Here is a 23,905-nt window from a genome sequence, read left to right as displayed (position 1 = left end):
GGGTTGCAGGAGCTGACTTGCTGCTTGCAAAAGACAACCTCTTGCCATCTGTGCGAAGATGCCAGAAACTGCACAATGAGGTGCTTTTAAGTAAATCCCAACAACTCCTTAGACTGGAACGGGTTCTTTTGGGCCAGATACGAGCCATTATACATCAGTCCTTTGGCAAACCCTCACAACAGGCAGAAGCAGCTTCTATCTACACAAATCAGTAGAAATGTCTTTTCAAATACAAACCAGCCCGTATTCATGTGGTTCGTGCTCTAAACAACAAGATGCGAGGAAAAACGTGGCAACTACGACCAGTGCTGTACACTGTCCATTTTCTGCTCAGTTGGTGCTCTTTCTGCATACCCCCTAATAGTGCGTGCGACCTTAAAAATATATTGCTCACAACTGACTTAATATCCTCTTTATACTGCTAAAAGGAAATAGGTAGAAATTAAACTGGAATCTCAGTAGACATGTGACTAAACAAAGCTGAATACACTGGCTTAGGGAAAATTCTTCCGTTCACTACTGAACGAAGCTGTACTTACAATTGTAGTCATGGTCTCTTCTGTCACCACCTTCAATGTGTCAACGACTGAAATGTAGCCAAGTCGCTTAGCGATGGCGAGGGCAGTGTTTCCATTCTAGCAATTGAAACGTTTATAACAAAAGTTGAATGTTAGCAAGGAAAAGTGTAGAAACTGCTAATTAACTTCAGAAGAATGCACAATAAAGGCCAAACAAATGTTTTCATGTTGGTGATCGAAATAAATATATTTTGGGTAGTAGGATATATAACTATGTTTTGAATTCTTTACAAAAATGGGATGAAAATGAAAAGATTTTCAGAGGTTTGCTGTTCTACTTTTGGAAGAGGTGATAGCATAGAGGACGGGGGGGTGATGGGAATAGGCTTCCTTTGCTCTTTTCCTCTCCCACCACATGCATTTTTTTCACGTTTCCCCTACACAAATGCTTTACTCCGGGTGGGACAGCCCAAGGGGGAAGCAGTGGCGCCTCTGCACTTACCACAGTGAGTTCGTTGGGCGCCGCGCCGTGCTGGAGCAGGACGTTGATGATGTGGGTGTGCCCCTGCTGCGCAGCCTGGTGCAACGGCGTGTACCCGTTCTGCAGGCACAGGGAGAGGGAAAGGCTGCAGCGGGCACAGCGCACGCACTGCCTCTGCAGAAACAGTGAGGCAGAGGAGGAAAACTTACCTTCGTTTTGGCGTTAACTTTCGCAGAATGTTGCAGAAGGAAGTTAACAATTTTTATGTTTCCGTAGTGGCAGCCAACATGCAAAGGAGTGTATCCCATCTAGGATGAACAGAAGCAATTAGTAAATGTGAGTATCTCACACGTCTCCTGACCAAAAAAAAAAAAAAAAAGACATTAAGCTGTTAAGTGGTAAGCTTTATTTCTTTGGCCTGTATAAGAAATCCTTCAACCTTGGGAAAAAACCCACACTTCTCATGAATGCTGATTCAAGCCCTGTTCTTTGCAACCCTCTCTGAATGCCTCGTATTTCTGTAGTCTTCAACACATGCAATGTTCATCAAAGATTTGCCTTCCTCTCCAAGCAAATAAATAAGTAATTAATAACAAAACTCTCCAAGCAAATAAATAAGTAAATAATAACAACTTTCTAAAAATCAGGCGTTCTGAGGGCTGCCTTGGCTACGGTGCAATTTGCAGCCCATCCACTCTGACTGACCGAAACACCCAGAAGGTAAATAAATATAAACCAGTGCAACTGATTTGCCAGCTCTGCCAGAACAATATAATCCTACAGAAACTGGAACACCAGATGCTGAATTGAGGCTCTCAACCAGAAAGGTCTGATTTTTCATGTGTGTGGCCTTGTGTTATGCAAGTTGGAAGAAACTGTGTTTTCTTGGCAGCTGCAAAGATGAGAAACTTGAATGTATCCTTTGTGTTCCTATTACTTATTTTTTTATTACTAGTGGACAGACTAAAAATGTTTGTCAACATTGGGACTCCCCCACCGAATGCTCTAAACACAACAGCTTCTTATAATAAAGCACACACGTTTGAGGAATTTTTCTAAAACCAGTTAGTACAAGAAGAATATCACTTAAAAACCTGACAAGATTTTTAAAAACTACTACTGGTTTTTAAAAACCACTTCTGGTAGCAAAGCAGGACTCACTAGGCTGACTCTGAACTCGCTCACATTAAAATCTGCATATTTAAAATAAGTCAAGCAGCACGTTGAAACATGTTTATTTTAATAAACACTTTTATCAACAGTTAACATTTAACATACAAGGCAACAAAACAAAGAGGACCAAAACTTGCTCTTGCTGCTTTTTCTGATCTCAGTCCACGAGAACACTGTTGCAGTTTTGAAAAAGTTGGGCTTACTCGAAATGCTTAACATATTAGAAATGATTAGATTATCTTTCTTGAACTAATTATCTTTTCCTGCCTTATCTTCCCTGCAAGACAACACTATCTCTTCTTCCTTAACAAACCTAATCAATCTAGAGGTAAGTGCAGTTCAGGAGATGGCTACCTCTGAATGGGACACTGGCTATTTTTCTCCAAGGCCCAGAGAGAGGTCACGGGTCCCCACACCTCTCCCCCCTCACACTAAGAGCTTGATGGCTTTCCAGCAGGTGCTTTGCTTGGCTCACAGAGATGGATTAATGAGCTTCCTCCTCTCCTGAGGTGAGTCATCAGGATTCCTTTCCCCTTCAAAGGTCAGGTTTCATGGGCCCACTTGATGGGCTCTGAGATGCCAGAAGGGTCATCTTAGCCAGTATTCACATGAGGCTTCACCACTTTACAAGCAGGATGGAACTCCACTGCCAGTGTAATAGGTCCTTTTGCTACTCCGTGGGGCTTACCAATGCCGTACTGGCTCCATGCTCTAGTACCAGTTTTTATTGAAAAATCAATTGCTAGGCTGTGAAAATCATATCTGCTATGAGGAACACATATACACTAAACACATGGTGAAATACACTGCAAATGTGGACTGCTGTTAATCTGTAGGAATTCTGCTTTTGGAAAAGGGTAGGGGGTGAGGTTGTTTGAGATCACCCATTTCAGTGGCAGAAAGGTCAGTTGGGGAAACACAGCCATGGAGCATGCATGTCTTGGCTGCTGGTAGAGCCCAAAGCACCCACACAGCCGGAAGGAAAATACACTACTTAGGGCTGAACAATCTGGGACTAGATCCAAAAGCTAACCTTGTGGGTAGAAACAGTGAAAGATGGGCTGGTCTTGTACTGACCAGGCTCCGGTTGCTCTCATCGGTGTTTAAAGGTAAAAAAGTGCCTTTGCTTTCCTGCTCTGAGAAGAGGAGCCTGGTGCCCAAGAGGGAGAGGCACATAGGGAGTTAAAAGCAGCAGCCTGTCATCCTTCATTTGTACATCCGTGTCAGTGAGGTGAGGCCAGCTTAGACAACTCGGTCAAAAGCACTTGAGGGGGCAATTCCAAGGCCAGCCAGGGGTTCAGGAGCCAGCACTATGCCACATGTTCAAATCATGAGGTCAAAGCCGCTCAGAAGAAAGAGAAAACCTCAAATGTGAACTATTTTCACTAGAGGGAAGTTTCAAGTGTCCATGGGTTTAGACACACCATTTTCTTCATGTCACTTTGCCTCTGATACTACTTCACACAAGGTTACCTAATTTCAGTTGTATTAACACATGCTAGGAGATGGTAGCTGTGCCAGTTACTTTAAATGAGGGTGTGTATTTTTTCTTCAGTTAATTATACACCCTTTGCCATCTAAAGAAACTACTCGCTTTGACAACCAGGACGAGTTAATCATTGCAAGAAACAGCGCCAGATCCAAATTCCATTGGCATCAGCAGAATTAAACTTTCCATTGACTTACATGAACAGTGGATCAGATGCAAATGAGTACAAGGAACTTTTCCCACAGAAAACCTGCACACGGTGGCAAGAGCCTGAGTACTACCTAAAATGAACTAGCATCATGAACTGAATGCTGGGACCTCTTGCTGTTAAGTTTAGGGTTGTCCTAACAGCTCCCTGGCAGTGTCTGGGGTCTGAACCTGACAGGGCTCCCTAAAGCAGGCCAGAGTCTTGAGTCTTCAACAGAATGTTGAGCATACTCACAGCCATGTACCTCAAATGCCACTTTTGTAGCCCTTGCTCCTACATGTTCAAAGATAAACTCAGATTAAAACATGGGCAAACTATCGGAATATCAGTTAAAAAAAAAAAAAAAAAGCTGTGAAAACTCCTCACACAAGAACTTAATTCCCTCTCCCCCTTCAAAATATGGCCTCTTAACATGACCTGCAAGGTCAACAAAAATCAGACATCATAAAACCAACTGGGGAGATGAAATCCAAAGTCAAGGGCCACCTGCTGGGAACCCCCTGCTAATAACCCTAAAACATTAAAATCTGGAGAGTATCAGAGAGCCGAGACCAGCTGATCTCAACTTTCCCTTTGAAGTGATCAGGAAAGGCTCCTCTCTGCAGCCTGTAACAAAGAATATTGAAGAAGGAGCTATCAAAACCCCATTATTTACTGCAGTACAACAGCAATTTCCTTCTACAAATGGTATATACAAAGATTTACACGCGGTACCTTCATAAATGGCTAGAGGAATAATTAGTGATGTTCTTTGTCACTCCTGACCAGCCTGATGTTTAAACCAGAGGCTAAATGAAAACTTTTCCTCTTTCCCCTCCAAATGCATGGTAGAAATCATGACATTTCCATGGTGACATGGCCAGTATTCTCCCTGCTACAGCTCTTGGTGTCCCAGAGGTGAAGCTGGAGCTCTCGGTGCTGCTGGCCCGGTCAGGTATGGCAGCTGGAGGTACGTGCACTGCGAGGCAGCTTCTCTGCCACAGGCATCGTGTATGCCCTGAGTAGCAATGTGGGCACCTGCTAGCCTGGTGGCAAAATACCAGTTTCTTGTCTGAACTCCCTGAAGGGGCCTGGAAGGTTTTTTTTAAGCTTGCCATACTCCGTGGTCATCTCACGTCGTGTCGTGTTTGATCAGGCAGTGCCTAATGCAGCACGCAGTCACTGACAGCAGAGTGACAGAGGTCTGACATCTCACCCGGCATGTTCGACCTCCTCAGCCACCAGAGGACACCTTCCAGGTTTACAGTCAGCAATGTTTGTAGGGAAGGCGCTGGTTGAAACAAAATTAATTAGCAAAACGCCCTTTTAACGCCTGAGACCCAGAAAGGATATCCTTTGCTTCTCAGCTACGGTACAGATTCCTGCATTCAGCTGCTTCTAGCTCAGGAAGGTACAACATTTATCTTTACATCCCAGCACCCTCGTGGAAAACAGACATTCTGTTAACTTTTCTGAAACACTCCAACTGGCAGATTCTGCAGTTACACAACCAAAGTAGCTATGAAAGTTATAATTCTCCTGGCTATCTGAGCTTGCTATTTTAATTCTCTATAGAAATGTATCCAGGAGACTAAAATATTTTGCTTCAAAAGGTATTAATAATGAAAAAACCCAAACCAATGACCAAAAAAAACCCCAACTCCACAGTTATACCCATTTCTGCACCGAGGTTTACGTTCAGTTATATTTACTGGCAAAGCGCCAAGGGACTTAGTGAGCATCCTAGTACTAAAAAAGTTACTTCCAGGAAAATCAGGGCTTTTGTTCAATACAGCTCTAATGCGCATCACCTTCTGGCAGTCAGTTGCTGTGCTGCTTCTAGCTGTTTAAAGAATGAGTGGCAATATGGGAGTTAGCAGCTGGGAAGGGCTTATCAAAAGCCACAAGAATAAGAGCCAAAAAAAAAAAAAAAAGAAAATCAGAAATACTGAGCTTTTCAATTGCAATAAAACACAAAACCACAAAGCATCCCTCATTCTCTCGCCCTTCAATTTTTTTTTTCAGGGAAATGATCACAAACCTTGTATTTCTTGTGAATTACTTTAATATCCTCCACTGGCAATAACCATAAATCTTAACAGCTTGAATTACTTCATCTTTCTAGTCATGCTGACTCTCAAGCTGCTCTGTTTTTGTTTTTCTGCTGTAAATGTCAGACAATGAAGCTACAGTATTATTGTTGATAAGGCCAGAAAATGCTCTCGATCCAAAGATCACAGAAGCATCCACAGCCTTGATCGAATGAAACAGGCAAACCTATGTGTACAATACACACTTCGCTGCTTTGCTGAATCAGGGTCTAACATGTTGCAGTGCCTTGCAAAGGTTCATTATTGCACATTATTAGGCTGGAAATTTCCACACAAATGTCTTGATTGCTGTTATGAACCATTGTAGCACTCAGGATGGTATGGAGCTCCTGTCAGAACAAGGCAGGCAGACCTGAATAAATCTCCCCAAATAAATCTGAAATAAAAGGCCCAGCTCAACCTGCAAAAGAACATCATGACCTCTCAGTCACCATTATCTCCTACCAATGCTACAGTTTTAGGAACAAAAGACAGTTTAATACTGGCTTTATTTTCCAGACAGTCATCAACCAGGGGCTGTGAGACCATCAGTTCCCCTGGCAGAGGCCCAGCACCAAGTGCAGTGCAGCAGTTTGACTCGAATGGCCTGCACTGAGACCAAAGCTCCAAATCCTGCTCTTCATCCTTGACTGAACCCGCACTCTTCCCCAGTCAGTTCTCCTTTGCCAGTCCATCACTGTAACGCTGTATCCTACAATAACACTATCCAATGGGACAAACAGTTGAAAAATGACATGTGGAGACCTGCTGAGCCATGAAACAATATGTACTCGTGCCAACTCCCAGCACAAAAGCCCTGCAACAAAAGCAACATCACATGTACCAGTACAGCTTTTACACCCTCAACATAACTGCCAGAGAAGGAATATCTGCTTGCAGCCATGGCTTCAGATTGGTTTTTAACTCCCAATATTCCGTGTAAGATGAGCATTCCTTGTGTTAGGCATGGTATTGCATAACAGAGTTACAGCACTAAAAGCTCTTTAACAAACCTAAATTCAGACACACAGATGTAATGTCAGAACGGACAAAACTGCTGTCTTTTCACCAGCACACCTTCTGTGAATGTGAAATTCAGGTTTTAAAGCTTTCTAAACGTGAAGGGTGTTGAAGCAGCTCTGAAGCTTCACCACCTGAACTGCATTTTAGTGTTGCTTCTTTTCCACCATTATAGTTGCTTCTTGTATATTACAGTAAGGTGTTTTCTGTGGCTTATCAATTGGAGCTCAGTCTAACAGGTCTAGGCTTAAAACCACATAACAAAATGTCATCTTCAAGTAGCAGGAGCAGCCTTGTGGCCTCTCAAGCACTAGCTCTGGCTTGCTAAACCAGTGTTGTTTACTCTTTAGCGCTGAGACAGACTCCTGTGCAGCTCTGGGGTTAGAGGCTATTTAGTTAACTGATGCAGCAGAACCAGAAGGATCCCATCACACCATCAATAAATGGACTTCAAAACCAGCAGCTATTCTTCCTTTCATCCTTTTTTCTGCAACAAAGTTCAGGAAAAAAATTTCTTTGGAGGGAAACCACCTCAAAAGAGAACCACAGTTACAATGGTTCAGGTCTGAGGGCAATTTTGAAAATGCTCATAAGTTTTAGGGCCAGAACTGATCTCAGTCATAAAGACTAATCTCCCACCCAGGAGATTTTCTGTAGGATTGGATTTTATTTTGTTTCCAGATATAGCTTCAAGATACAAAATGTGTTCCTGCCCAATCTTCTCCTCTAGTCACCCGAAAAACCCCAATCGTGTGTGTGGCTCTGAGAACCTGAGCAGGAGTAAGAACTCCCATGCGTCAGAATTGCAAATTCCAGATGTTTTCATAGGGAGTGTAAATTATATCTAATTGATGATTAAAGAACATGTACCAGAGGTGGAAGATGATAGCTCATTGGTCCCTACTTAAGAAGCTGAATGACCTGCTAAGATATTAAGGGTTTTCCCTGTATTGACAGATACTGTGCTGGTGTGACATAACTGATGCTTACTTAACCTGGGAAAATGAAAAATATAAGGAGAGAATCTAAACAAACGAAAACCACCACCAACACAAGACTATTGAATAATCATCTAGACCACAAGAACTGAAGTAACAGAAGTGTATGGATGTGAAATGCAGAGAAGAAAACAGAAGGTTAGTGGTGATGTTACTGGTAGCAGGGATCCCCAATATAATACCACGCTAAGTTGTGCAGTTTCACTGACTTTTAAGGTATGGATGGCCACATCTCTGCCACTGCATGTCCCAAGTGATGAATCTGAACGGGACATGCTGGATGGTATCATGCAAACACACAAGCATAGCAACAGTGCTTCTGAAGCCGACTCAGCTGTTGCTGTATCTTGCTCCCCAGTGCCTCTGGTTTTAGAGGCAGCACTCATAGACTTTTTATTCCCATAGAACAGTTAATCCATCTAAACAAGAGAGCTTGTAACTACAGAGCTGCTATTTTACAAGCCAATAATCTAAACTTCACTGGCACAGAGCATGCTGTCAGGGTATGGTAGTTTTTACAGCATAACACTTTTCCTTCACTGTAGAAATTCAGAGCTTGTCAGCTCTTTCCTTAGGAACTCAAGATGATCATCAGTTTAGCTAGAAACTATTCCATGCTAAAATACATGGTAGTGCGCTGGCACATTTCTCATATCACAGATGGTAGTGAGTGGCTCCCTGGCAGATGACCCCCGCGTGGCGGACTGTGTGGAGCCTGGAGGGCTCCCCGCTGCACAGCCCCAGCAGATGGGACTCTGCAGAAGTCACTGAATAAGCATCAAGCTCAATCTACTCTAACACAATCCTGCAAGGCATGTGAGCACTTTCTTCCTAAGGAGCAGACAGTTCCCTACAGCAGAGAGGGCAAATTAGCATGGTAGGCAGGAGGACAAGGCTTTGCGGGTGTTCTTCAGCACAAAGGCCTGCAGGATCAGTAACACACATTCTCCCAGGCAGGCGATTTGTGACACCACAAAGTTGCTCTGCTTAAATACACCATGACTTTGCTGACCTATGAGTCCCCGCCCCACTTCTTGAACAACTCTGGGGCAGTCCCATGGAGGCAAATGTGTACCGGGAAACTACTCTTTACTTGCACTACTTAACATATATACCTGAAGAATGAGGGTGAGCAACAAGGGACTTACTGTTGGCTTCTTTATATGACTGTTACTGATAACAGGATTCACGCTGCAGACAGAAACATGACTGAGGGTTTTTTTTTTTTTTCCGTGTGTGGTTTTACCTACTGACTAGTTCAATATTCAAAGATGCAGTTAAGAAATTCAGCTCCACCCAGAGGATATCTCTGAATGAAAAACTGAAGTCCCCTTTCTGTGTGTCTCTACAGAGTCACATGCCTACTCCACCACACTGCCACCCTGCCAGGCTTAAAGTTCAGTACCGAGCTTGTGTGACTGTGCCAGGCTGGCCCTTGAGACCCAACAAACATGCCCTGCCTCTCAGCTGTGACAGTAGCTCAGACGTTTCCACCATGCTAATGTGACTTAAAGGCCACTAGTCCAGAACTGGATCCTATTTGGACACTGGAGAGCAGGCAAAAGGAACACGTGACTGCCTGCACCTGTCAACGTAAATGTCTCCTTAGACTACTTACTATTTGTGGGACAGAGTGGGAGACAGGCAAACCCTCACAGGCAAGTTGTACGGGCTAGAAGGCGATTCAGCTCTGATCAAATTAAAAGAGCAGGTTCTGCAGTGTCTTGCTACAGAAACCAAAACCAGGTAGGAATGATCTCCAGAAAGGCAACCGCATACGTCTGAGGAAATAATGCAAAGAACGAACCAGGGCAGATCTCACCTGCTGCTGGATGATTTAGCAGATGATAAGGACCCAGACTGATTCATCTGTAAAATGTACAGGCTGAGGATATGTTATAAAAGTATAAAGCTGGGGAAGCTCCTGGGATTTCAGGAGAAATATTTCAGTTTCATGTCAGAATAATTTCATTGAAATTAGTAGCTGGTACAGTTGGAATTACACAGTAAAAAAATCATACAACAATGACTTTTCCCCTCTGCCACGGATTATAATCAGCTGAGCTGCAGCCAGACATGACAACAGATTCAGCCCTTTCTGAAATGTCAGTGTGGTGATAATATTGCTGGACAGTCTGACACACCTTGGATGTTTATGGGATGCAAGCACAGCACTAAATTTGTAGCACACACCTAACAGAGAGTTGTGAAAGCTGTTACTCTGCACAAAGGGTGCAGGTCGGATCGTGAGACTTGGTTCATTTAGTCAATTTGATCAGCTACAGTCCAAGTATTTGATCACAACTGATTTCTTACCCAGCTAAAGGAATGCCTCCAAGATCTCGATTGTAAGTGTAACACTGAGATCATCATTGTTCAATTCTGAGCACTCTATACACTGTGAGCATAAAGGCATACACAGCATAAAGCATACACAGGCTCTTGGAATTTATTCATGACATCACTCTTGAAAACAATATTGTGAAGCAGGTGGCATAATTGATTGGGATCTCAAAAGCTATCCCCAAGCACCCTGGAAAACCAGGTCTCTTATTTAGGTCCAACTTCAGGCAAAACTATCTTTTGGCAAGTAAATTTGAAATGGACCACTAACACACAGATGCACCTCGTATTAGAAAACAGTGATAAAGAATTTCAAATTTGTCCTCAAGAGTTAAATATTTAATCTCTAATATTATTTTCTAAAGTAGAGTAGAGCAATATTTACTGACTACCTAACAGGTTAACGTTTACCATCAGGAGAACAATGGTCTAGTCTGAACTTGGGACAACAGAAAATGTCAGTCCCCTAGAATGTACCCATACGATGAAATAGCTTGCCTCACTATGCTTTGCAAAACAAAGCAGCTTAGAAATTCAGAGGCATCCAGTCACGAAGGCTGAGTCAAGCTGTAGGAGTAGGGAGTAATCTTTACAAATGAACAATGGCTTTACTTGCAGAATCATGTTTGTGGATGGCTATTTAGTATCGGCTCAGGGAAAGGAGACTACTTTATTTTATAAAGTCTCTTAAGTCATGGGAAAAAGTATTAACCACTTATTAGCCAGGAATGCCTACATTGCATTTACATTGTTTCTCTTGCTGTAAATACAGATGTTTTCAGAAACAGTTCTCCTGGGTTTTGTTTCTACTGTCAGCTGAATGGAAAGTATGTGCAACATGTAAAAAATAGGAAAAGCAGATGAGATTATGCATATGGTAAAAGATTATATGACTCTCTGTAGAGAGAGCTCAAGCTTTTCTGAAAGTTTCCTTACATAAAAACCAGATCATTCCCACTTACCTTCAGTGAAACACAATAGTAGGATACAATCTAAGTCTATATTGATCTGAATATTTGGCAAGAAATAAGCTTACTGCTCAAAGACTGGGTATAACACTAAACATTCAAGTTTACATGTATTTAGGTTTTGGAATACATTCTCTAATAGTTTGTTACAAGGAATGTTTCTCTGCTGTTATTTCAGTTTCACCCCGAAATCCATTACTAGTCCAGTCTCCAGGCGCTTGCCTCCCCGAAAGGGAATCGGACACGTTGGCAGTGCTGTTCCTACCTTGGTCTGTGCATCCACAGCAGCTCCTTGGTTAACAAGAACCTCTGCTACATTGACTCTGTCCTCCTGAGCAGCCAAGTGGAGCGGCGTCAGTCCACTCTGTAAATCAGAAGCAACAAGAAACAGTCTTCAGAGGAGGCACATGAATACTAAAATGCAAATTCAGGTATTGGTAAGACTCAAAACATCCTACTGAATTTAAATAAATAAATAAATTCCACTTTCCCTGCATAATGTGCTTCCTAGACACATTTGTTGATTCATAAGAAAGTACAATTGGAAAGCCAGGAAGATAATGTTTGTTTTACCCAGGGAACATTTCTTCATGCAGCGTTAAATGTGGGATAGCAAATTATACCCTTTAAGAAAAAGTCGCATAGTATTTACCTCCCGACTAATTAACTTCCTTAGATTGAGTGAGATGTTAAAAGAAATATTGAATTGTTTAAACTTCTACAAGTTTTCTAGAAGTAACATTCACTCAGATTTCTCCTCATCTTTTACTCCACTACTTTATCATTTTCTAACACAAACGGAAAAAATGAAACTGTATTTCTCTGACATCAGGTCCATTTCTCTCCACCCAGGGACTATACAGACTTGCTAGACGACATGTACTGACACTCTTTTTGATAGTCCGTTAGTTTTCTTATCTGAAACTTGAGTTCTGAAATCCTTAAAGCCTCAGAAAACTATGCAACTTTCTGCCACAAAGACCTCAGCGGAGAGGGCTAGAAGAGAGAATCTGCTGAGGGAATGCTGTTAGGAATGGGAAAGAATATCCTTTACTTGCCAATTACAGTTCTTTTTCACTTCTTCTGTTCCCACTGCCTTTAGCACCAGCGACAGAAGTGCAGGTGGCAGCAGCTGGCACATCAGGCAGAAACATTTTCGAAGTTTCCCACCTTTGAACCCAAACTCGTGTCCACAGTGCATTCGCTACCAAAGGCAGTTATTCTGAGACTGTACTTGAACATTCAATCCTGATGACAATGCAGCTTAGGTGGGTCACATTACACAAATATAGAACAGCAACCAACTGTAAATTACCTAACGAAGCCTGGATATTATGGGCCAAACCTAAAAAGATTTAATAACCTCTCAGTGCCCACACTGAGGCTGTGAGCGTTCAGCTCCCAACTATTCTGTGGATCCTGAATATAACAAATGTTCTTTTTATTCCCATTGCAAAACTCAAGAGTTGGTGTGCTTTAAATATCTGGCTTCAAATATAGGTGCTGAGTTTGGAGGAAATGTGAGTGTGTGGGGGGGACTATTTTCAAAAGGAGGTGTTATCAGTATAATGCTAAACTGTAGATTACAAGTGAACAGTAACAGTTTGAAGGATGCTGCAGGTAATTAACCTCTGGTGGGACTGAATCAAAATGCCAAGCAGCTGCAATCTCTGTGTTAGCCTCAGCAGCAAAACCATAATAGCCAACGTGATGCAGAATGTGTACATGGCAAATTGTCTTGTGGGGATACAAAGTACATCCTGCACTGCATAAGCCCACACACTTGATTGAGACGGGGGGAAAAAAAAAATCAACATCTGCAAGAGAAGCTTCCTGAAGGAGGGCCCAAAAATAACCAAACTGTAAAGTTAGAAGCAGGAAAACACAGCAGCCCTGTGCAGCGTCACCCACAGCCTCAGAGGACAGAGTCTTTCTACCTGCTCGGAATAAGAAATATTTTCCATGAAAAATTTGTCTCATGCTTTTCTACTTTAGCTACATAAATCTATACTGAACCTGCACTTTACAACATCTCTGATGCCTAGCGGGGCATTGAAAGAATTAAGGCTTCACGTTTGCTAGAAACATTACTGTAGAGCAGGCTTAATAGCCTATAAATTCATACATATAGAAACTGCAATTTACCAACTTCCCTTTCCTGCCCCCAGGAGAAATTACACCAAAAGTCAGTGTGCTCTAAGGAACACCCCCTGGGGAGGAAGAATCACTTATATTAGTGAACAGAATCTCAGACAACCTTGCTGTTATTATCCCATTAAAAAAAAATAAAAATCAGCTTCCCTTAACAAGTTAGTTGTTACCATTGCTTAACGGGCAGGCATATATCTAGAGGCTCATAAATGACACGTGCCAGTCCCACTAACCACTGAAGGGAGGAAGACATTTTCTCTCTGGGCATGTTTTGGCAGACTAGCATAACGTGGAAAGAAGGGAGATATATTAATAAATTCCTCTGCAGCATGTGCTAGGATCAAAACTTGGGTACTACAAAACTCAGTTCATTCAATGTGACAGGGCATGCTGCTTGCTTTGCTAGAAGAAATGACGATGGGTATTCAAACACCTGCAGTGGTTTTCAAAATGTGCAGAATGGCAAATGGACAAAATTTAATTGCAGGCTTCTATCATTTTCATCACCATATTTGTTTACTGCCTTAGCATCAAGCAGGGGGAACGCTTACCTTGTTGCTGAGATTTACATTAGCATTTCTAGTAAGAAGCAATGACACCATGTCTACGTGGCCATCCTGAGAGGCAAGATGTACAGGGGCAATGCCCTGTCTGGTTACAGCATTGGCATCAGCACCATATTCCAGAAGTGTAGTTGCTATGTCCATCTGGTTTTTCTTGGCAGCTATGTGCAGTGGCGTATAGCCATTCTGTCAAAAGAAAGCACTTCATTGCAAGCTACGCATTAAACAAGGTGACAAATCACTTCCCTGTACCTACCCAACTCTAGAAAAGTCAGTCATTAGTTTTCAAAATTCTGTCAAGCACAGTCAAATACAATATTAGCTAGTTGTACAAATGAACGTATCAGAGCTTTAAGCAATCTGGGCTTGAAAGTATTGCTACAGAGAGGAGGATTCTGAAAGAAAACGTTCAAACTTGGGAAAAAAATATCAGTTCAGAAGAGCACACCCTATAGCAACAGGAATTTGAGTTTCAGTTCAGACATTTGCTGCTTTTCCTTAAATGTACATAAAATCTCCAACAAACAGAAGAGCAGGATGTGTGTTCATAACTCAGACCAGCTGTTATTGTTTGGTTTTTTTCCCATTTCCCAGTGTGAATGAAAGCATTTCGTACATGAAATATGGCCTTTCTTTCAGCATTTACCCTAACCTTACTGACAGGCTGGTTTTGTTCAGATCAAGGGAAAATTAAAGCATATAACTTTAGAGTCTTTCATGCGTTATTTTTTTATTCCTTCCAATATGTATACCTAGTGAGCCCACTACTACAATTAAAAATGCAGTATCTATTGCATGATAGAATTTTATAATTCTAACAAAGGATTGATTCGGCAGAAAACAGATAAATACATATAGAGAATAACTGACTGGCATACAAATACCAAAACACTGACTAAGGTTTGACCAGCTTTTGGTACAGATTCGATGCCTGTTTATTCAAGAACTTTCCGCCTTTCAGAAATATATTTGCCCTCATTTTAAAGCAAATGTGCACACATATTCATGTGACTAAGGAAGAAGATGGGGGGATGAGACCTTAGCTGCAGGAACCGTTTTGTATGGTATCCTGAGTACCATGAGCATCTCCGATTACACAGCCCAATAAAATCTATCTAAAGGCACAAAGCATTCGCCTGGCTCCGCTCCAAGGGGCAGCAGGGCTGGACCCTATGGGAAGGCAGGTCAGAACAGATGCAGGGCGATGCAGGGAGGAGCAAAGCATAAATACACAGGGGCACACAGATGATGACAGGAGAGCTTTAATAGTCATCGGGAAGTGAGAGACGCACAGCACTACCTCCATGTGGAAAAGGTTCTGTAAACCTTCAAAATTCAATTCAGATTCAGTTCAGACCTTAGATACTGAGATATTTCAAAATGACACCTGGGAAACGCAGCGACACAATTAGTAAGGGAAGTATACAGCCCCGGAATTTTTACTTGGAAGAAAAAATGCTTCAGGAAAAACAAACACAAATCCTCTCCCTTAAGACTTCCTGCACGAGACTGACATGTAAAACAGCCATTGCCACATAAGCACCTACTAAATCCTGCATATATGCTGAACTTCATGTATTATAAATGGAGTTCCTGTGTATTTTGTAAAAGAACAAATGCTGTTTTCAAGCCTTTTCCTCAGAAATGGGCATACGTTGCTTTCAGTGGAATGGAAAGCAGCAGGTTGTCAAGAGGAAGCAAAAAGAGAGCTGAAAAATAGAAGCTGAAATTCAGCTCAGTCTCAGTCTGCATCTTGTCATCATAAGTAAGGGCTGTGCTCAGCCACTATGCATAGATGCACAAGGGAATGGAGAAGTTTGGAAGGAAGGGTTAACGAAATGAAAAAGTTTGGAAGGAAAATTTAATTCTGGCTGCCAGGGAAAAGAGGTAAAAAGGGAAAACAGTTAAAAGGATAGAGAAAAACTGAGGCTTTAGGGGTGGGGAGAAGAGGAAGAGAAACATTTTAAAGTTGATGCCAAATTAAAATTAGACACAAGCCTGATTTTTGCCTATAAAACGGAAGAATAATTCATCAGAATAACTCTATCACAGCACCGTACTCTGACATGGCCGCTTCCCATACCCTTTCACCACACACTCTTTAAGGCAAATTAGCCAGGCCAGGCTAATGAGCCACTCTTCAGGTCAGTGCCAAAGACAGGAGCGGCACAGGAAAAGCAACTGCTGATGAAACTAAGTGTGGAGACAGTGATGAGATACGATGCAACGCATTTATTAGACCACGTTTACAACAGAAAAGGGAAATCATCTGTTGTTACCAGTATCACCTTTCAGATGACTGCACAGTGGGTGCCTAAAGGAACAAACGTGCTACCGTTCATTTTATTTAGTACTGACGCTCTGCTCAGTGTTGCTGTGGCTCACTTGCTGCAGAATGCTAACAAAAGCTTTCCTTTAGGAAGACTTACAGCTGGCACTCGAAGGCCTGAAGTGGCAGCTGCAGAACCGTTCTGTTACAGATGGGGAAGCTAAGGTGACCTGACACAGGAGTTTGTGTGATATTATACTATAGTCTATAGTGCTTCCACCTTGGTTTGGACTTCCCAAGCCTTTGGCAGTGGCTGCTGCAATCCCTGCCCCTACAGGATGCACAGCTTCCGCTTGCTGTTCAAGTTTTTCAGTGAAAACTGGGTCAGTGTCTTCTCATCCTCTTCAGAAGGCCCTTCCTTCCCCACAGTGGCATTTGAGGGCTGTGTTGCAGTAGTAAAAGATCAGAGCTCACTCCAGTTCACCTCCTGGGGCTCTGCTCTGGCAGATTGCCACTATTGGCATTATTGATTTTAAACTGTGCCTTTGCTGCTGGCTATCCTTGTTTATTTAACTTCCTTCTCTTTTGCACTATAAACTCTGGGACCTACCACGTATGACAGAGTCCATCCTCTTCTTCAGCCATGCAGAAGGCCTCTAGTGTTACGGCTGTATTCAGTCATGTGTGAGAGGAAGGCGATCAAGGAGAGCTGAGCTGTCTATCCATGATACTGACTTCTCCACCAGCTCTCCATTTTCCACAGTGGGTTTTTTTGCAGTGATTTTAGGAATGTATCTGGGTTGTTTCAGATGAGGTATTTACACTGCACTTACCCCACTTGAGCCTACATATGCTTCCACCCTGTTTTACTCATTGTTGCTGTCCAACTATTGATTATTGATCCATACATAAACCTGGGATCCACAAAAGTTATAGACACTTTAAGCTTCTCTAAATTCTTTCTTCAGCTCAGAATTAGAATACATGTAAGTATTTATTCTTTCCCATCCCCTGAAACCTTACACTGTGTGTTGCTTTGCCTACAGTAAAGTGCAATCAAAGCAGGGCTGTGACTAGTTGTTTTGTTCTCTCACCAGTCTATTTACATTGTGGTAGAAGTATTGTGAAGCACATTAGTAATTACATACCAAGAAACATATCACACCTCAGAAATCATCCTGTGGCACGATACAGTAGAACTACCTCTGTGTAGCAATGCATTAACTCCAAGTTTGCCTGGCACAGATGTTAAGATGCAATGATATAAACTTGCTGGCTTAGAGAAGGTACTAAGGAAACAGGACAAGTGAAAGGAAGGCTCAGTGTTCACCGAGACTGAACTTTATTGAAACTAGAGATTTAAAATGTTTCTACATCTATATTTACTTTTTTACTGCTATTTTTTTCACCTGCAGAATTATTCTATCAGCTCCACGTGGCTGTGAAACATTAATAAACGAGGTCACTGAGTTCTCTGTAAATGCAAGCATATACAGCCTAGAAAGAACAGAGGTAAACAGGGAATGAAGTGACACAAAAAGTCGAGGTATTGTTCCCCCAGGGTGGCCAGTACTTGTACCTTGGCAGATGCGTGAGGTGAAGCTCCCTGGTCCAACAGTAGGAGTGCCACTTTTTGATTATCGTAGTGCGCAGCTACATGCAGTGGTGTTAAACCGCTCTAAAAACACATGCAGAACAAACAAGTGCTGTTACAGACCCTCTCCAGGGACAACTTAAGAGTTTGGAAAACGAAATTAGATAAGGTGAAAAAACACATTTGTTATTCATTCCTGTATCCAGAGTATTTGATAACTTTAGAATCAAAAAATAAAATGGAGATTTGAAAATCCTTACTGAGCTGTGAAAGCCCTTTTCACTTCTCCCAGGGAAGATGAATAGAGAAGGACGTTATCTATGCTGCCCCCAGGACAGAGCAGGTAAAGAATTTTGACCCTGAGGTCACACCCTCGGCAATGTTTTCCTTTTACTGCAGTGGATAAATAAACTGTCCCCTGGATATGTAAAAATCCAAGTTGGGCTGCTTTAAAAAGCTTGAGGTCCTACTTGGCTTTGCCCCCTGTCACAAGACCTGGGGGAGCAGAGCCAGCTGCCTGAATGCTCTTAAGGACTGCAAATAGTCTGGGCAGGAAGCTAGGAGAATGGTTTGTCTCCATTCCCCTGGATGGGTGCAGAGAAGACATAATTTTGTTAACAATTAATGACAATAAAAGTCACTTTTGTCAAGAGTTTGCTGGCTCTTGGCAGCCTCAACAGGGACTGGAATCCATCCCAGTTAAACCCAGGCTGTGGATACTAGTGTGATGGTAAGTAGGTAGAAGGCTGTTATTACAATATTATGTGCATTTAGATATTTGCTGTGCAAGTGGCAGTGGCTTCTTTTGTCCTACCTTTCCAGAAGCATCAGGAGATGCATTCTTCTGAAGCAGGAGGTTGGCTACCTCAAGTTTCCCGTATTTTGCAGCCACATGTAGAGGAGTAAATCCTTTCTGTAAGAGAAAGCAGTTATATAGCAGCCTTACTGCACCCTTTTTCAGGGTAAGGTTTGTCTCTGATCTATAAGGATACTGCTGTTCCCATCCTTTCCCTGACAGAGTCCTGAGTACAGGCAGCAAGCCTGCAGATTCCCAACTGCCCTTGCAGGTCTGGAGGCCCTCCCTCGCGAGGCAAAGCCCTATCTACATTAAAACAACTGTAGAAAGGGAAGAGTCGGTTCTTTTCTTCACACCACCAAAGACCCAAGGATAAGGCTGGGTAACGGCTTATTAACTCCCGCCAGGAATTTCTGCCCTGCATTCCTTTCATTCCAAGAAAACGCTTGTCTGATCACTGAGATATGTTACACATCAGGCTCTGAGGTAAAAGCATAAAGCTTTGTACCCTTTTATGTATGGGTATGTGAAATGTAGTAAAATGTAGCTCGTTTTTGTATTATTTGCATGGGTAGATGATTCTTGCAGCACTTAATTCACAAGGAGTACTTGATACAGCTATATTTTACAATACGAGCTCTTGTTTTTGCAACTCCCTTACCTTGGTAATGATAGATAAAGATGCACCATGATCCAAAAGAACAGAAGCTACATCTTCATGTCCCTCTCGAGCAGAGAGATGCAGGGGCGTATAGCCAGACGTTGTAGCTGCATTTGGAGATGCTCCTTGCTGTAGCAGCTGCTGCACTATATCTGCTTTTCCCAGCCGAGCAGAAATGTGCAGCGGCGTTTGGTCATCCTAAACATAAAGGAAACACAACAGACCCACATAAGAAAACTAAGGCTCATATTTTGACAGGAACTATTTGCTCAGATTCTCAAAATTGCAGACGAGCGTTAATTCTACTGAGGTTTTACCTAGTGGCTATTGCACGCTGGCTTGCTCTTTGTCATATAATAAAGATACCTTGTGCTTTGTTGATGCATCACAAAATATTCCAGACAGGTACATAATCCGTAACACTTAACAAACGGATCGATTTTCTTAATCTGGATTTGCCTCACTTTGCTTTGCCACTAAGGCGCATTGAGTTTCCTGTTGAATTTGAGACCTTAAAATGCAGTGAATGCAGGGATCTATCGCTCACATCTTGGGCTTGTTTATGATTCCCAGCAACATTTAACAACTCGGTGGTCTGGGATGACTTGAGGTACTTTGCCTACTATTGCCTAGTAACTTGAATTAAGTATCATACTTTGTGCTTTTTACTGGTGAACAATTTGTTTGGTAGTTTGCAGATAACTTTACAGTGGATGTGACTGAAAATAAAGTGTGGTGATGAAATTCACTGTTGTTTTCTCACAACTGTTCAGAACACGATAATCTTAACAGTTTTAAGTATAGGGGTGGCCCTGTCACAAGTCTCATTATTTATTTCCCTTCAGTGAAAATATTGTGGTTGGTTGTGACCTTGTTCTGAGTGTCTAATAGATAATTTTTTTCTTATTCATTATTTGTTTTTCTATTTTTGTCCTTCCCATTCTCAGCTGTACAATCTTCGGATTAAGCACACTATCACAACAGTATGGCTAACAAAGCCTGTGGCTTCATTTTTCTCCCGTTCCTCATAAATCTATTCAAACAACTTTCTCTCCCCATTTTTCCCTACTGAATTTCCTCCCTTTTGAGCACTATGACCCCATGTTCTGCAGCAGAGTAGTTCTGGGCTGTTCTCTGCTAGGGAGACTTCTGCCCATGCCCATCCTACAACAGTGATTTTACACCTTTGGGATTTAGGATGAGAGAGTGTCAGGATGTGAATGCTGCTCCTTTGCAGGGAAGTTCTCCCCTGACTGGGGGAGAGCCCGTGTGGTTCTTAAACTTTTCCAGCTTGTGCCTGTTTCCCACAAATTCCTCTTGGCTTATGTTAGCACTGATGTATAATCTATTGCTTGAATTTAGTTGTTATTTATGATAACAAATTGATTACAGGCAACGGCAGTTTGCACAAATTAAATTATTTCATTGTGTGAAATTACTTAGAAAATATTTTCATGACTGTGCTTCTGAGCACGAGCTGTTCACTTCCAAGGCTGTCTTTGGAGATATGATTTACAGAGCACATGATTCACTTCTGTTGTCAGTCTGCTTGCAGATATGAAGTGTATCTGCTATAAATATTTAGTCAGAGTTCTCTATAAGTATATAGTCTTACTAGTATCTTTATTTGTGAGCCAATTCACAGATGATAATTTCACAATGAAAAATAGATGTCTTTGAAATTGTATTAATTTAATTGTTATTTGAAAAAAATGAAGCTTTTCCTGGTTTTACCTATTAAGACTGCTTTTTATTGCACCCATTTATCTCGTTCCCCTGTCTGCTTCCTGGAACTCTTTTATTTCCTTATTTTATATGTTTCTTCAGCGGCCCTTGACCATTTCTTTTTCCTCCCCTCTTACCTTCCTCAATTCCAATTATATCTGGAGGGTCTGTTCCTTCTTTCCAGCCCTATGCTACATCCCCTTACTATGCCTCCGTACTTTAGGAAGACTTCTTCAGAAGTATAACTATTTTTGAATGCATACAGCCTGATGCTTTAGGAACATGACAGGAGACACCAGGAGCCTGGGGTTTACAGTTTTGCAGAAATAAAAGTAGATTTGAGGCATTCTTCCCTCCTTGCTTCCCATCCCAAAACAAAACTTTTCAAACACATAATAATTTATATTAAAAGTTGACCAAAAAAGGTCATGGTCTCAACTTGACACCTCCTGCCTTCTCTCTTTCACACAGATCACTGACTCATGACTACAGTACGAGAGCACGTTACAAAATATCAGTGGTCATTATGCCGAGGCCCTTGGCTTCATCTCCATTTCTCTTCCTGAAAGACACATGCAAGATGAACGTGGTTCCTTGCTTTGTTAAAGATAGGTAATCTAGGGTTATTATACTCGGACCATCACCTTACCTTAGCTTTAGCCTCCACCTGGGCTCCATTTTGTACCAGGTACCGAACGACCTCCGTTTGGCCAGCTCTGGCAGCCATGTGCAGCGCCGTTTCTCCTCTCTAGCACGCAGCAGCAAAACCAAAATATCATTAAAAACACACGGCAGGAAAAACAAACCTTAACGTATTTCATAAATATAAAAATACTTGTGACACGGTTCAGAAAAATCTCCACTGGAATATTTTGTAGTAGTTGTCTGTGAACAAGATGGGAGATCGACAGTATTTGACCTCTTAGCTATATGCTACAAAGCAGTTTATTTCGGAGTCAGTTTGCCAACACAATAGTGCCTTTGTCACTAATCTTTTGCTGAGAAGAGACAGTGCAATTTTTGTATTTACTAGCATTTTACTAACAGTGTTAAAAATGACGTCCATTTAAATAGAGCCTAATTTAGAGAAACAAAAAATTTATTTCAAATTTTGTATACTCAGAGACACATATATTTGGCTTTCTTTCTGGTATGCTCTATGCCCCTACTATCATTTGTTATTGGACAAGGACTGAGATGAGTGAACAAAAGGAAAAAAAAATAATTAATGAGTATATTAATCTGAGGCTTTATGGACTTAATGAAAGACAAATCCAAGGAAACCAGAATAAATTCAGTAGGGAAATCGCTTTCTAAATTTTTGGACATTAATATGGCTAAAGGTACAAACAGCTGCTAATTTCCAAACAGTGTTGCATTTTTATATCATCTAATAGAATTAACAGATGAAGATTTTAACAAAAGATTCTCTTCTAACTACACCTGTGCAAAGCGAGATTTTGAGGCCAAACCGTTTGAAAGAATCAACAGACTTCTGTTTCCCTCCCATTTCCCGACTTGTAAATATTCATCTAACAATGACTTCAGTTTTTACACATGCCCTGGGAGCCTTGGGGCACCCAGTGCACATCCAGTAGAAAAAGCACACTTGTATGGCTGTATGGACACAGGCAATATGTCCCGACAATCTGCTGCAATCTGTTGATAACAGCAGAACTCTCCTTAAATGGTAGGCCCCTGGGGTCCTGGGAAAACAGTGCTTGACAGTCAAGTACACATCTCAAAAATTACATATGAAAAGTTACAGTATGTTCTCATCGTTTTCTTCAGAAAATAAAAAGAACAGAGTCTGCTTTATGGTCAGCCTCTTTTGAGGGTTCCTCAACCTGTCAAGCATCTCCCAAGTAGGAGTCTGGAGGCTGCACTTTCCTGTGACTCCAGGAGGAGCCACGACTGCTATGGAGGTGGCACCAGAATTAGGCTCTTCACAGCAGTGCTACTCCCAGGTGGTATAATGTACTCACAGTTCTGCCATGCTGAAAGGAAACCTGTTACTCACCACGTTGGTAGTGTTGGGTGATGCTCCGTGATGCATTAGCTGTGATACAATATTTACATGTCCCATGAAGGCAGCAACATGGATTGGAGTTAGGCCCGACTGAAAATCAAACCAAGATCAAACTTAGATACCTACTTCTGCACTCCTTTACAAGAATGCCATGGGGAAAAAAATAAGTTATTCTAAAGTAAGTAAACTCAAGCGCTTGCTATTCTGAGAGGATTTTATCTTCTCAAAAAAATATACACATGCTTTAACTAAAGGGCGCACAGAATTGGAAACAGCTATGACTCATGGGCAAACATAAAAGCATTCTAGGAATTCAGTAATTCTTCATCAACTATAGCTAAACAAGATTTCTTCCTTAAGTTTTTTTCTAAATATAATTTTGGACCACAGGAAAAAAGAAAAAAAAACAACAAGGGTAGAAACATTGCTGGTAGAAAGATAAAAGACTTTCTGGAATAGTCAGCTAATGCAAAAAAGATGCAGTGTCCATTGTCCCCACCAAATCCGGTTGCTTTTGGATGAACAAAAAGGTCTATTGAACTTGGTGGTGAGCTCCATCCTCAGCGTTTCTCCAGGAGAAGGGGAATTCAGAACTGTGTCATCCAGCCAGAGAGGCACAACCACAAATGACACGGCCTAAAGAGAATTCCCCCTTCCCTCAGGACCATGTAGCACAAATGCTGTCACAAATCTGCACCGCTGCCCTTATCCAGGATACAAAAGGCCAACCAGAGAGAAAGAGAGGGAGGGAGAAGGGGAAAGGAGAAAGGGAGCAGTCATTTAGCAGGGCATGACCTCAAGGATTTTGCTTTAGAAATCCAATCAATAGTTAATATTTCTCCACATAGAA

At 41.8% G+C, this 23,905-nt stretch overlaps 1 protein-coding gene across 1 annotated transcript in view; it reads right to left on the bottom strand.

Moving 5' to 3' along the window:
- Positions 1–23,905, bottom strand: part of ANK3 (ankyrin 3) — a 218,046-nt gene that overhangs the window by 88,874 nt on the left and 105,267 nt on the right. The window contains exons 12-21 of the mRNA XM_074924321.1: positions 23,047–23,145; positions 21,676–21,774; positions 19,302–19,499; positions 18,659–18,757; positions 17,830–17,928; positions 13,970–14,167; positions 11,533–11,631; positions 1,209–1,307; positions 1,021–1,119; positions 540–635 (exon numbers count right to left, since the gene is read on the bottom strand). Of these exons, the coding sequence (XP_074780422.1) occupies positions 540–635; positions 1,021–1,119; positions 1,209–1,307; positions 11,533–11,631; positions 13,970–14,167; positions 17,830–17,928; positions 18,659–18,757; positions 19,302–19,499; positions 21,676–21,774; positions 23,047–23,145 (1,185 nt within the window). The remainder of the gene's footprint in view (positions 1–539; positions 636–1,020; positions 1,120–1,208; positions 1,308–11,532; positions 11,632–13,969; positions 14,168–17,829; positions 17,929–18,658; positions 18,758–19,301; positions 19,500–21,675; positions 21,775–23,046; positions 23,146–23,905) is intronic.

The sequence above is a fragment of the Athene noctua genome, chromosome 21, assembly GCF_965140245.1.
Source record: "Athene noctua chromosome 21, bAthNoc1.hap1.1, whole genome shotgun sequence".
Taxonomy (NCBI): Eukaryota; Metazoa; Chordata; class Aves; order Strigiformes; family Strigidae; genus Athene; species Athene noctua.
The sequence above is the reverse complement of the archived record's forward strand: the minus strand, read 5'-3'. Positions and strand labels throughout refer to the sequence as shown.